The following is a 12,337-nucleotide window of genomic DNA, read 5'->3' on the forward strand; positions in this document are numbered from 1 at the left end:
GTGTCTGGGTTTTTACTTAGTCTCTCACAAGTTTGGTTATTGGGAGTCAGAGCCCCTGGAGTACGATCAGCCCCAGATGCAATGATAATTCTGCATTTCTTTTTTTTTTTTGGCCGTGCTACACAGCATGTGGGATCTTAGTTTCCAGACCAGGGATTGAATCCCCGTGCCCCACAGTGGAAGCACCGAGTCTTAACCACTGGACCACCAGGGAAGTCCTAATTCTGCATTTCTGGATGTAGGTGCTAACAATTATTGAGCTATGCTCACTATGATTTTGGTTCTGTGTTAAACACTTCATATATGTTACATAATTTAAAAAGCAAGTCCTAGAGGAAGGTAGTTATTATTATTATTTTAAAATTTATTTATTTATTTTTGGCTGCGTTGGGTCCTTGTTGCTGCGTACAGGCTTTCTCTTTGCAGTGAGCAGGGGCTACTCTTCGTTGTGGTGCGCGGGCTTCTCATTGCAGTGGCTTCTCTTGTTGCGGAGCACAGGCTCTAGGCGTGCGGGCTTCAGTAGCAGTGGCACGCAGGCTCAGTAGTTGTGGCTCACGGGCTCTAGAGCGCAGGCTTACTAGCTGTTGCACACAGGCTTACTTGCTCCGCGGCATGTGGGATCTTCCCGGACCAGGGCTTGAACCTGTGTGGGCCTGCATTGGCAGGCGGATTCTTAACCACTGTGCCACCAGGGAAGTCCTGGAAGGTAGTTATTATTAAGACATTTTATAAATGAAGTTAAGCAACTTGCCTAAGATTATGCCCAGATCATACGCTAGTCAGAGCCCAACTGAGGAGTCACATACAGGTTCATTCGTTCTACTTTCTGAGTTTTTAGCCACCAACCTGTAGTACGCACAGAGCTCAGAGATCAAAGTCGGCTTGTGACAGTGAGGATGCACTTGGGTAGTCAGCTGGATTGCTTATCCCTGCCATTCATCTATCCACCCCTCCATCCACCCATCCATCCATCTATTCAACGATTTGTCCAATCAACCAGCTGTTCATCTGTTACAGTCTGAATGTTTGTGTCCCTCCAAAATTCATTTGCTGAACTCTTAACCATCCAGGTGGTTATTAGGAGGTGGGGCTTTTGGGAGGTGATTAGGTCATGAGGACAGGGCCTTTATGAAAGAGACGAATGCACTTATAAAAGAGGCCCAAGATGGGCTTCCCTGGTGGCGCAGTGGTTGAGAGTCCGCCTGCCGATGCAGGGGACACGGGTTTGTGCCCCGGTCCGGGAAGATCCCACATGCCGCGGACCGGCTGGGGCCGTGAGCCATGGCCGCTGAGCCTGTGCATCCGGAGCCTGTGCTCCGCAACGGGAGAGACCACAACAGGAGAGACCTGCGTACCGCAAAAAAAAAAAAAAAGAAAAAAAAAAGAGGTCCAAGAGAGCGCCCTTGCCTCCTTCTGCCAATGAACATACAATAAGAATTCTGCAGCCTGGAAGAGGGCCCTCACCTGACTGTGCTGGCACCCTGATCTTGTATTTTCAGGCTCCAGAGCTGTAAGCAATAAATTTCTGTTGTTTATAAGCCACTCAGTCTGTGGCATTTTGTTCTAGCAGAATGAATGGAGTAAGACATCATCCAACCTTCCAATCATTCATGAAAACCTCTATCCATTCAGCACCAAATATCATGTGGCTATCCATTCCACAAATACCAAGGGCCTCTTCTATGCTGATCCTATGCCAGGAGGAGACAGAAGGCAGGGGAGACTAGGATACAACAGCACATGTAAAAGCTGGGGTCCCAGCATATATGGAACCCTCCGAGGGCAGAATCTCATTTTTGTATTTGCAGTACATAAAATATGATTTGACTCCTGTCTTCCTTTCCAACCTTATCTCAGCTACTTATCTTCTTGCTTATGCCTCCTCAACCACATTGGTCTCTTCCTGTTTCTGGAGTAAGCCAAGCCCTCTTTTGCCAGGACTTTAGCAATTGCTGCTCCTTTTAACCCAAGTGTTCATTCAACAATGTCAATAGCTGGCTCCTTTTTTTTTGTTTTTTTAAATTATTTATTTATTTATTTATTTATTTATGGCTGTGTTGGGTCTTCGTTTCTGTGTGAGGGTTTTCTCCAGTTGTGGCAAGCGGGGGCCACTCTTCATCGCGGTGCGCGGGCCTCTCACTATTGCAGCCTCTCCTGTTGCGGAGCACAGGCTCCAGACGCGCAGGCTCAGTAGTTGTGGCTTACGGGCCCAGTTGCTCCACGGCATGTGGGATCCTCCCGGACCAGGGCCCGAACCCGTGTCCCCTGCATTGGCAGGCAGATTCTCAACCACTGTGCCACCAGGGAAGCCCAGCTGGCTCCTTCTTATCCTTTGCATTTTAGTTAAAATAGCTTGTCTTCAGAGAGGTCTTTGCTGACCACCTTATCTGAATGAGACACTCTCTGCCCCTCCCCTAGCTATTCCCTATCACCTCACCCTGTTGATTTCTTTTATGGCATTGCTCATAATCTGTGAATCATGTTATTTATTCACTGCTTATTTTCTAGCTCCCTAACTAGAAAAATAACTCCAAGGAGGCTTTCATGTTCTTTCTGCATGGCTTCTAACTGCCTAGCCCAGTAACTGACATATAGTAGGCCTTGAATATTTATCTGTGGAATAAATCGATGAAAGATCTTCCCAGTATTAGAAAGCTTGAAGAATAGTAGAGAACAGACCTTGAAAGATAAAGTAGGAACAGAGAGGGCCTTGAATGACAAGAAGAGGATACACTTGATGTGAACATGGGGAGCCAGTAGAGGATCTTGAGTTGCAGGCTGAAAATGGTGATTTAGAAGGGTGACTTGATATGCCACCATCTGCTATAAATCCTTAATTTAAATGATTTACTGCAGCATCTTGCAATGAATTACTGCAAGAGGTAATCAGGTCGTAGGACCTGAACTGTATTTTTCTCCATGTGGGATACTATACAATGTGGGAACTCAGTATGGGTCTACACGTTTCATAGGACTATGTGTTATGTTTAATTAATTATGTTGAAATATAGAAAATTGATCATGGCAAAACCTCTGTAAGGTGGGATCCATGGCTGTTTTCTGCAGGCATCTAGCCTGCAGGGGATAAATTATTTCTTCAGTGAATGAAACAATCATGTACTTGGAAAGACCTGGGTTCTATAGGATCTGCTGCTAGCTATCTGTGTGACTGACAAGAAGACCTTTAACCTGGCTAAGGATCAGTTTCCTCACTTGTAAAAGAGGGAGAAGACTTAACTCACAGGATTTTAAATGAGAGCTTATGGGAAAATCTCTGGTACAGAGTGGACACTCAGTAAATTTATTTCCTTCTGTTACTTTGCAGATGCTGATCCTGCCCTGACTGGGATTTCCTACGTGCCTTTCCCAAGAGCCCCAGGGCTTGAAATAGAGCATATGGTAATAGTTACTTTTTCCCATTTTCAGTCCTTTCAATGTAAAACTGGAATTTCTTTTCTTTTTGCTATTTTAGTTTTTTAATTGAAGTATAGTTGATTTATAATGTGTTAGTTATAGGTGTATAGCAAAGTGATTCAGATATATATATATATATATATATATTCTTTTTCAGATTCTTTTCCATTATAGGTTATTACAAGATATTGAGTATAGTTCCCTGTGCTATACAATAGGTCCTTGCTGTTTATCTATTTTATATATACTAGTGTGTATCTGTTAATCCCAATCTCCTAATTTATCTCCCCCCCAAAAAAAACAAAAACAAAACTGGAATTCTGACTATGCAACTTACTAGCTGAGTGGCCTTCAGCACCCTTTATGTGCCTCAATTTCTTTATTTATAAGATGGGTATAATAGTACCTGCCTTATAGTAGTATTGTAAGGATTAAATGAGGTGTTATACTAAATGTTTGTACTAGTGCTTGGCACATAGGGGGTGCCCAATAAATGTTGGCTGTAATTAGTCTTTAGAATTTCATTTTTTACTCCCCCTCATGTTGGCAACTTTTCTCTCCTCGCTCCTGCACTCATTCTCAGTGCTTACAATCTCTTCTGGAGAAAAGGCTCACTTTGAGTCTTTTGAAAGAAACAGGTTCAGCAGATTCTTCCAGACAAAACAAATCAAGAAACTTAAAGTGGGAATAGAGAAGTAGAGGCATTAGGACGATGCAGAGGCTTTTTGCACCTGTGGCATACGAGCGGCAAGGAAAGATAAAGGCTGAAGCAAGTAACCAGGTGCGACCACTTTCCAGTGAATTTGGGTTGAAAATTGGTGTTCACTTGGAAGTTCAGCAGTGCCTCTGTACTGCTCTCTGGAACATTCATCAGCTTAATCCAGTGTGCATGGTATCCTGCCTGTTTTCATTAGCATTTTCCTACTTTGAAATAAGTAGGTACATTGTTCCTAGAAAGTGGAGAGAACTCAAGGAAACACCCCTTGTGTGGGAGCGGAAGTGGCTGCCATGAGGTTATGGAGAACGTCTTGCACATCATTCTATCCCCAGCACCTAGCACAGTGCCTAGCATAGGAGGAGCTCAAAAACTTTGTAGAATTATCTTCAAACTTTAGTTGTCCTTCCCAAAGAAGCCTGTCGTGCCCACACGCGGCTACAAGCAGGTCCGCGCCCAGAAATAACATTTATTCTAAGGACCTCTGCGCAGAGATTCTTGGGAAGCGGTTCCCCTCCCTCATTACCTCGTTACTCCTCCCCTCCGTAGCCTTTGAAAGAACAGGCACGCCACGTGATTCCCTCCTTTATCCCACCTCTGAAACCCTGGCTGATAATGGGCAGGAGCATAGGCCAACCATAAGACTACATTTTCTCTTCCATCCAATAGAAAGAGGCAATAAGTATAAGGCTCAGCTTTTTGACTTCCCCCCGCCCCCTTTGAGCCCGCCCCACACTCCTCCTCTAAGATTCGACATTTGACAACTAGTCCGGCCAATGAGAAGTTCCTACTCTGTATGGGAGGGATGGACTGACTGGATGATAGACGTCCCCACCTGGCCAATGGAATATTGCAAGTGCGGGAGGGCTGTAGGACAGAACCAATGGCGCGGTGCCAATAACAAGCATCGGGGTAAGGGCGGGACAAAACTGTTCGCTGGAGGGAGGGGAAGGCCCAGGGAACCAAGCAGCGCTGCCGCCGCCGCCGCCGCTGTAGACTGACTGAGTTGGAGGAGGGAGAAGCCAGGAAGAAAATGGCGGCCGTAGCTGCAGAGGCGGCAGCGACTGCAGCGTCCCCCGGGGAGGGGGGCGCCGGCGAGGCCGAGCCGGAGATGGAGCCCATTCCCGGCAGCGAGGCCGGCACTGACCCCCTCCCGGTCACGGCCACTGAAGCGTCTGTGCCGGACGGCGAGGCCGACGGGCAGCAGTCCTCTCCTCAGGCCGACGAGCCGCCGTTCCCGCCGCCGCCGCCGCCGCCACCGCCGCCGGGGGAGCTAGCCCGCAGCCCGGAGGCGGCGGGGCCGGAGCTGCAGCCTGAGGAGAAGCTACCCGCCCGGGTGGTGGAGCCGGCGGCAGCCGCGCTACAGGAAGGGCCTGGCATTTCACCTTCCCCTGCATCGCCGCCCGAGGAGCCCGCGGCTCCCGAGGAGCGCCAGGAACCGCCGCTGCCCCAGCCCTCAGCCCCGGCGCTCGTGCCGCCGGCGGGTGGGGACTCCGCGGTGTCGCAACTGATCCCCGGCTCGGAGGTGCGGGTCACGCTGGACCACATCATTGAGGACGCGCTCGTCGTGTCGTTCCGCCTCGGGGAGAAGCTTTTCTCCGGGGTCCTCATGGATCTGTCCAAAAGGTACCGCTCCCGCCCCCAGCACGCCCCGGTCCGCTCGGTCCCCGGGGAGGGAGCGAGCCCGGGCGGCCCCTTCACGCCGGGCTCCCGCCTCTCCGGCGCCCAGCTGCCTGCGCCGCCCTCGGGTCCCGCGTGGCGCGTGGCGCGCGTTCCGAGTGGGGCAGGCGCGCGGGGCTGTCAGAGGGCGGTCCGTGCCCCAGGTGGGCGCCTGCGAGGCAGGTGTGCCGCCGGGTGGGGGTGGGGGGCTGCGGGTGCTTGACGGGCTCGCGGGTCTCACCCCCACCCCCCGGCAACCCCGGCCTCCTTCCGTGACCTGGCCCTGGCTCACCCACACTGCGGCGGGTGGGTCAGTGCAAAACGCAGAAGGATTTTCGCAGAGAACGCGGTGCTGGGTACGGGAGATTGCGCTGTTCTCAAATTAACCTTTAACTTTAATGAGGTCGGAGAAAGGGGTGTGAGCATTGGGGTTCCCAAAAGGTTAACTGCCGCTCCTTATAAAGGGAAGAACGTTTATTAAAAATGAGCTCTTCGACTGTTATTCTTACGGTTAGAACTAATTCCCCCTAGCACATTTGGCTAATTGGCTAATGATAACTTTAAGAAAAGTCTAAAGAAGAGATGGGATTTTTTATTAAACCTTTAATATGAAGATGGTGTGGTATAAAAGTGTCAAGATACTGACTTCTAAAACTGTAGATACAGTTTAAATGGTTGAATTCACCCACAAACCTCTTGTTTTAGCACATTTTCATTTTTAAATTTAAATTGTTTATGGGCATTGCTTTAAAAAGATGAAGATACTCTGTTCTAAGTCTAGAGTTAAGTTAACCTTTTTATTCTCTTCTTTTGCAGATATGAAGTGCAGAGACTCCCATTCACGGCTCTCCATTCTGTTTCCTGCAACAGCACACACTCTGATGGTATCTCACCTGTTGAGAAATGGCTTATTTTAGTACGTTTTACTTGTAACTGCTTGCCCTCCCATCAAGACACAAGAATCTTCTCATTTGGGGAAGAAAGCCATTTAAAATACATAATTGAAGTATGGGAAAAGATGGGAGCCTTTACAGTTACTTCAAACATTGTTAAATCTCAAAAAAATTTTTTTAATTAGTTTTTTTTTTCTTTAAAGAATTTTGGGTTAGGACTTTTGCACTTTTTTTTTCGGAATTATAAAGCAGAATAAGACCAGTACTGATGTATTTAATAATAGCAAGAGAGAGAATGTGTATGTTCAGTAGTGTGTATGCTATTGAATCAAACAGAAGCGAAGGCCAGTGATTGTGTGAGAATCTGGATTTCAAATCTGCAAAAGGGAGGTGCAAAAAGGTAAGTTGTTTCTGGAAATGGAATGGACAGTGCTGTCCTCTTTTGAGGTGCTCATTGTCTTGGTGTTTTGTTTTTTAAAATTTTCTTTCATAGGGAAAGCCATTCGTTTTTTGAGTTTTGGTCTGTTTTACCTACAGTGCTTATAAACAGCAGCTTCTTTTGTTGGGGGTGCTGTTCTTATTATGAACCTTTTGCAATTTAATGTTTTGAAGTGAAAGGATCCTGTCATTAAAGTATTTTTTAAAACGCCATTAAGGGAACCATATCAAGTTTTCATTCAAATATTTATTGAGCACATCTGTATAAGGCAGCTATTCTGAATATTATAGCTATTCTGAATATTATATGTATGAGACACAGTCTGTGCCTTCTAGAAGTTTATATGGGAGTCACACACATTGTGGAAGTGGTGAGGAAATAAAGCAGTGGTTTTAAAATTTAGCACTTCAAGGAATTATTATTGGACCAGTGATTGACTAGTTGAGTATCTTTTTTTTCATAATTTAATATAATTTGGAAAAATAGATCTGCCAATATATTTTGTAATCTGTGCTTACGTTGATTGCATACTTTCATGCACAGTTTTGGGGTTAACCGATGATCCAGGAGATAACTCTTTACAGACTTTACCAAGACCGTGACTGTAGTCATCAGTTGCTTTAAAAATAGTTTGTATCAGGAATTCCCTGGCGGTCCAGTGGTTAGCACTCTGTACTCTCTGCCCGGACCCAGGTTCCATCCCTGGTTGGGGAACTAACACCCCGCAAGGCGGCACAGCCAAAAAATAAATAAATAAAAAATAAAATAATAGTTTGTATCCTATTTGAATTGACCATTGAATGAAACCATTAGGTAGAAATAACGAGAGCTTCCTCTTATATGGGAAAAGAATATGAAAAAGAATAGATATATGTATATGTATAACTAAATCGCTTTGCTGTACACCTGAAACTAACACAATATTGTATATCAACTATACTCCAATATAAAATAAAAATTAAAGCAAGAGCTTCCTACTGAGTGCCTGTTAAGTACCAGGCTTTGTACCGCATGCTTTAACCTCCATAACTCTGGTGGTATTTTTCATTTATATAGGAGGAAATTGAAGTTCCTTCAGTTTGGCTAGCTTGTAAATGGCAAAGTAAGGGCTCAGATGTAAGTTGGATCTGATTTTAAAGTCTATGCTTTTTCTAATTTCATATTAGGAAGGTAGTTGGGCTGGCAGATTTCCTGTTAAGCAGTAAGTAGAGAATTGCATATTTCTGAAATATAGTGCTTATCTTGATGTTAATAGCTATATGGGATAATACAGAGGTTGTGTATGGGTGTTGGAGCCAAAGAGATTCTTTAGTCAGCTCATAGCCATAGAAGCTGCTCTGGAGACTCCCCATTTCCTTAGATGTCTATTGGGAATGTAGTAGGCTCTGAGGTCTTGGTTCTTGCCTCTTCAGTGAGATAATCAGGAAAGAATTAACATTTGGGAGGCTACTAGATGCATCAATGATGTGTGCTTTTCTCCGGTCTTCCAAGGGTCCAGTTACTGCTTTTATTAATTTTTTTATTCTGACATCATGCACGGTACAGAAATGTCTTAGGGTTGTCCAGCATGTAGAAAAAGTGTTTGATCTTAGAGTACAGGATTTCATATACATGTGGATTAATCAGGAGTTTGCTTTTGTAAGCATTTGTTGGACATTCTTCACCTTCCTGTTATTGTATTATTTTTTTGCCTTATTTTTAGAATTATTTGATGAACACATTTTGAAGAGACTCTTTTTTGTGGAAAAAAGGAGCAGGACACATGTAATTTTAAGAAAACCAAAACCTAAAGAGAAGAAAATGGTACTAAATAGTAGATTGATCTGGACAGTGTCAGGGTACTGGGTGCTGACTTGTAGCACCTGCCTCTTCAATTAACACCATGACTTTGAGCAAATCTCTGTGCCTCGCTGGGCTTCAGTCTCTAGTGTGTATGAGGCTAATTCATTTTGAGTTTAGGCAGTTCACTTTAAGCACAAATAAGCAAACAAACTTAATGCCTCAGTTTATATAGATAAAGTGAATAGGGTGACCAGGTGGTCTGGTTTTCCTGTACCATCCTGGTTTGATTCTTACCTCCTTTCTTCATTCAAAGTAGCTTGCTTTGGCAAATAAATGACTTGGTTACCCTAAAAATGAGGATATTTGAATATCTGGTTAAAAACGGATTTTATGTAGTGGAGTATTTATTTGAATGCTTTTAAGTTGAGGTATGCATTGCATTCTCTAGTTTATTCTAGGCCTCTCCACTATTGTTTTATACGCAGCTCTCTTAGGTGGTTTAAATTACCTGCCTACTGAATTCATTAGCAATGTCTAATGAGAGTAGTCTAATACTAGTAGATAAAGTAGATAATCAACTAACTCACAAATTCAGTTTGGTCTTCCTATTTTCTTTTGTTCCTTAACCTTATGCTTTTGAAATTTTGACATAGGTACATTTGTTTCTTCATTTAGCATTATATAATAAGCATTCCTTCAGGTTGCTAAACTATCTTATTTTAGACAGAATAATCAGTGGTTGTACCATAATATTTGTTTAATTTTCTTATTATGGTAAATTAACATCCATGTATTATATATTATGGTAAATGAATGTCCCTTGCTTCGACATTTATCAGCTGTTAGCCAAATGTGTTTCATCGTATGCCCACCTCCAATGGATTATTTTGAAGCAAATCCTAAACATATAATTTTACCATAAGTATTTCAGTAGAGATCTGTAAAACGATAAGAACTTTAAAAATTCAATTGTACTACTGTTGTCACACTGAAATTAATAGCAGCAATTCCTTTACATCATCATGTGCAGTGTCTCAAAATCAACATCTAAGTTTTGTTCAAATTAGAAATCAAGTAAAGTTTATACATTGCAGTTGTTTGGGAAGTTTCCTGAGTTTTTCATCTGTAGTTCTCCTGCCATTACTTTTATTTCCTTGCAGTTGATTTGTTAATCCATAGACTTTTTTTTTTTTTTTTTGCGGTATGCGGGCCTCTCACTGCTGTGGCCTCTCCCATTGCGGTGCTCCTGACGCACAGGCTCAGCAGCCATGGCTTACAGGCCCAGCCGCTCCACAGCATGTGGGATCCTCCCGGACCGGGGCACGAACCCGTGTCCCCTGCATTGGCAGGTGGACTGTCAACCACTGCACCACCAGGGAAGCCCTCCATAGACTTTTTTTGGTAGAATTTTCCACATTCTGGATTTTTTTCCGATTGCATCCCCTTGGATGCATTTCCATAACGTTTTTAAAATAGGCCTTTTCCCTCAAGAGCAAACAGAAGGGACAGCTGTAGTCCCCTAAGGGCCTTGTTTTGGGTCAGTAGAAATGGTACGATATCTCTTGCCTGCCTGCAAACTTCTAGGCCTATCCCTTAAACACACCTCCAACTTTAGTAATTCCAAACCTAGAAGAATTTAACCAGCCTTCAGCCCAGTCCTCTGAAATGGTAGTTTCTCAGTCTTCTCAGTCTATTCTTGAAGGGACATATTTAATGGGACCTGTGGTTGCTTCCTACAAGAGGGATCATTTAAACTGTTTGTTACTGTTCTCCACATCTTTAAAGTTATAAAGCTACTTTGAAATCCTGAGAAACCTTTCTGATTCCATTTTTTTGGTACGTGATACGAATTAAGGGATCATGAAGTAAATGCTTATGCTTAAAAACCCTTGTGCATTTTAATTTTGTGGTACATGCTTATTAAAGGTTGTAGCTGGTTGTATTTCAGAATTGATCTTTTACAAATACTGCCTTTTCTGTGTGTGTATGCGGGTTGCATTAAAAAGAATTGAGGTGATTTCTTTAGAAATCTTCAGATTTCACTAAGTTCTTAAGACAAGTTGTAGATTTACTTGTTTTTTTAAGGAAATATAAACCAAGACAATGATTTTTTTTCTTTACAGAGATCATGAAACGTATGGTGCAATAGCCCTACTTTTGGTGGGAAAAATATACAGCCATTCTGGTGAAGCAGTGAGTAGTGGTATGAGTAGCTTATACTAAGTGTCCAGGTTGAGAATTTAGGCCCTCAAGTAGTATGCTTGAATGATTGTGTTGAGTTGTACCTATTTAAAACACTTTTAATATTTTTTGATGATTATTCTGCTTATACCCCAAGGTGTTGATAAAGGGTTTCCACAGTGAAATAGCATTGAGACAAGTGCTAATCACCTTCTGACCCAGGCAGCTTTAGGACACCTACTGCTGTACTAGTATATACAGTATTGAGAGTGAGCTGTTCATCACTTGTTGGACTGCAGTGATTTATTTTTTTTGGAAATGATTAGTTGTTGGACATTAAAAGTCTAGTTTGAATGTAAGGACTCTGTGTAACATCACAGTATTAAATAAATTTCATGAACTAGGTAACTAGATGTGTTACACACAAATTATTCCAGGCATGTTTTATTGGAGTTGGGTATCTAATAAGGTTAATTTTCAGCCTTTTATGTGTAAATAAGACCATACTTCACAGTGTACTGTTTTAAAGCAAAGCTCCTGATGAAACTAGGTCTAATCTTCATAAGATCAGTTTTTCTGTGGGGGGCCATTAAAGAATTTGTGTATTATGTGTTCATCTTCTCTGTTACGGCTGAGTTAATTTCACATTGATTAAAAATGAAAGATGTTCTTAGTAGTTATTTGTGCCTCTGAAGTGCATCCTTATTTCTTGATATTTATTCATCCTGTTCTACCTTAATTCCCAGATTAATTCAGGCACACCAGCAGAACAGAGCTTGCTATAGTGGCAGATCTTGCAGGAAAGTGGAGGTTAAGTTATACTCTGGGTGCATTTAATATAGAATGTTTTGGCTAAACATCTTTTGGGCAGTTGTTCTCAAAACAAATGTGCTTAAGATTTCTGAGCTCCACTCTACCAGTTTGTTTTTAACAAGGTGATTCTGATGCAGATGATTCTTAGAGCATATTTGGAGATAACTGACTTTTAGGGGATAGTTTTGCCAAAATAATGGGACCGTAAATTTGTTAAACCTGTTTTTTAAGTTGTTGGGTAATTTGATTGGAATGTAATTGTAAAGTAAGCAGTACATATGGGGATGGGCCACTTGGGTGGCAGATCCAGATACTTTTTGTAGAACTGGTAATTAGACTTGCAAATTGTTTCTTAAATCTGGCTGCCCGCTAGAAATTTAAGTAGTCCATAATTTTTGTCTCTCTCCCTTTGTACCAAGTGGCCTTAAAACAGAATAATGT

The 12,337-nt window shown here is 43.0% G+C and overlaps 1 protein-coding gene across 4 annotated transcripts in view; it reads left to right on the forward strand.

Annotated features, from left to right (window-relative positions):
- Nucleotides 1-5,145: 5,145 nt before the first annotated feature.
- The window catches only part of PWWP2A (PWWP domain containing 2A), a gene marked incomplete at its 3' end in the record, with an annotated part of 33,222 nt that continues 26,030 nt past the window's right edge, over nucleotides 5,146-12,337 (forward strand). For 3 of the 4 annotated variants that reach the window (XM_082836585.1, XM_082836587.1, XM_082836584.1), the window contains exon 1: nucleotides 5,146-5,755. In XM_082836585.1, the coding sequence (XP_082692711.1) occupies nucleotides 5,163-5,755 (593 nt within the window). In that variant the 5' untranslated portion in view covers nucleotides 5,146-5,162. Of the gene's footprint in view, nucleotides 5,756-11,066; nucleotides 11,106-12,337 lie in introns of those variants that run through there. The other variant, XM_082836586.1, reaches the window with a different exon arrangement.

Source organism: Leucopleurus acutus (genome assembly GCF_964270905.1).
Source record: "Leucopleurus acutus genome assembly, chromosome: 3".
Lineage (NCBI taxonomy): Eukaryota > Metazoa > Chordata > Mammalia > Artiodactyla > Delphinidae > Leucopleurus > Leucopleurus acutus.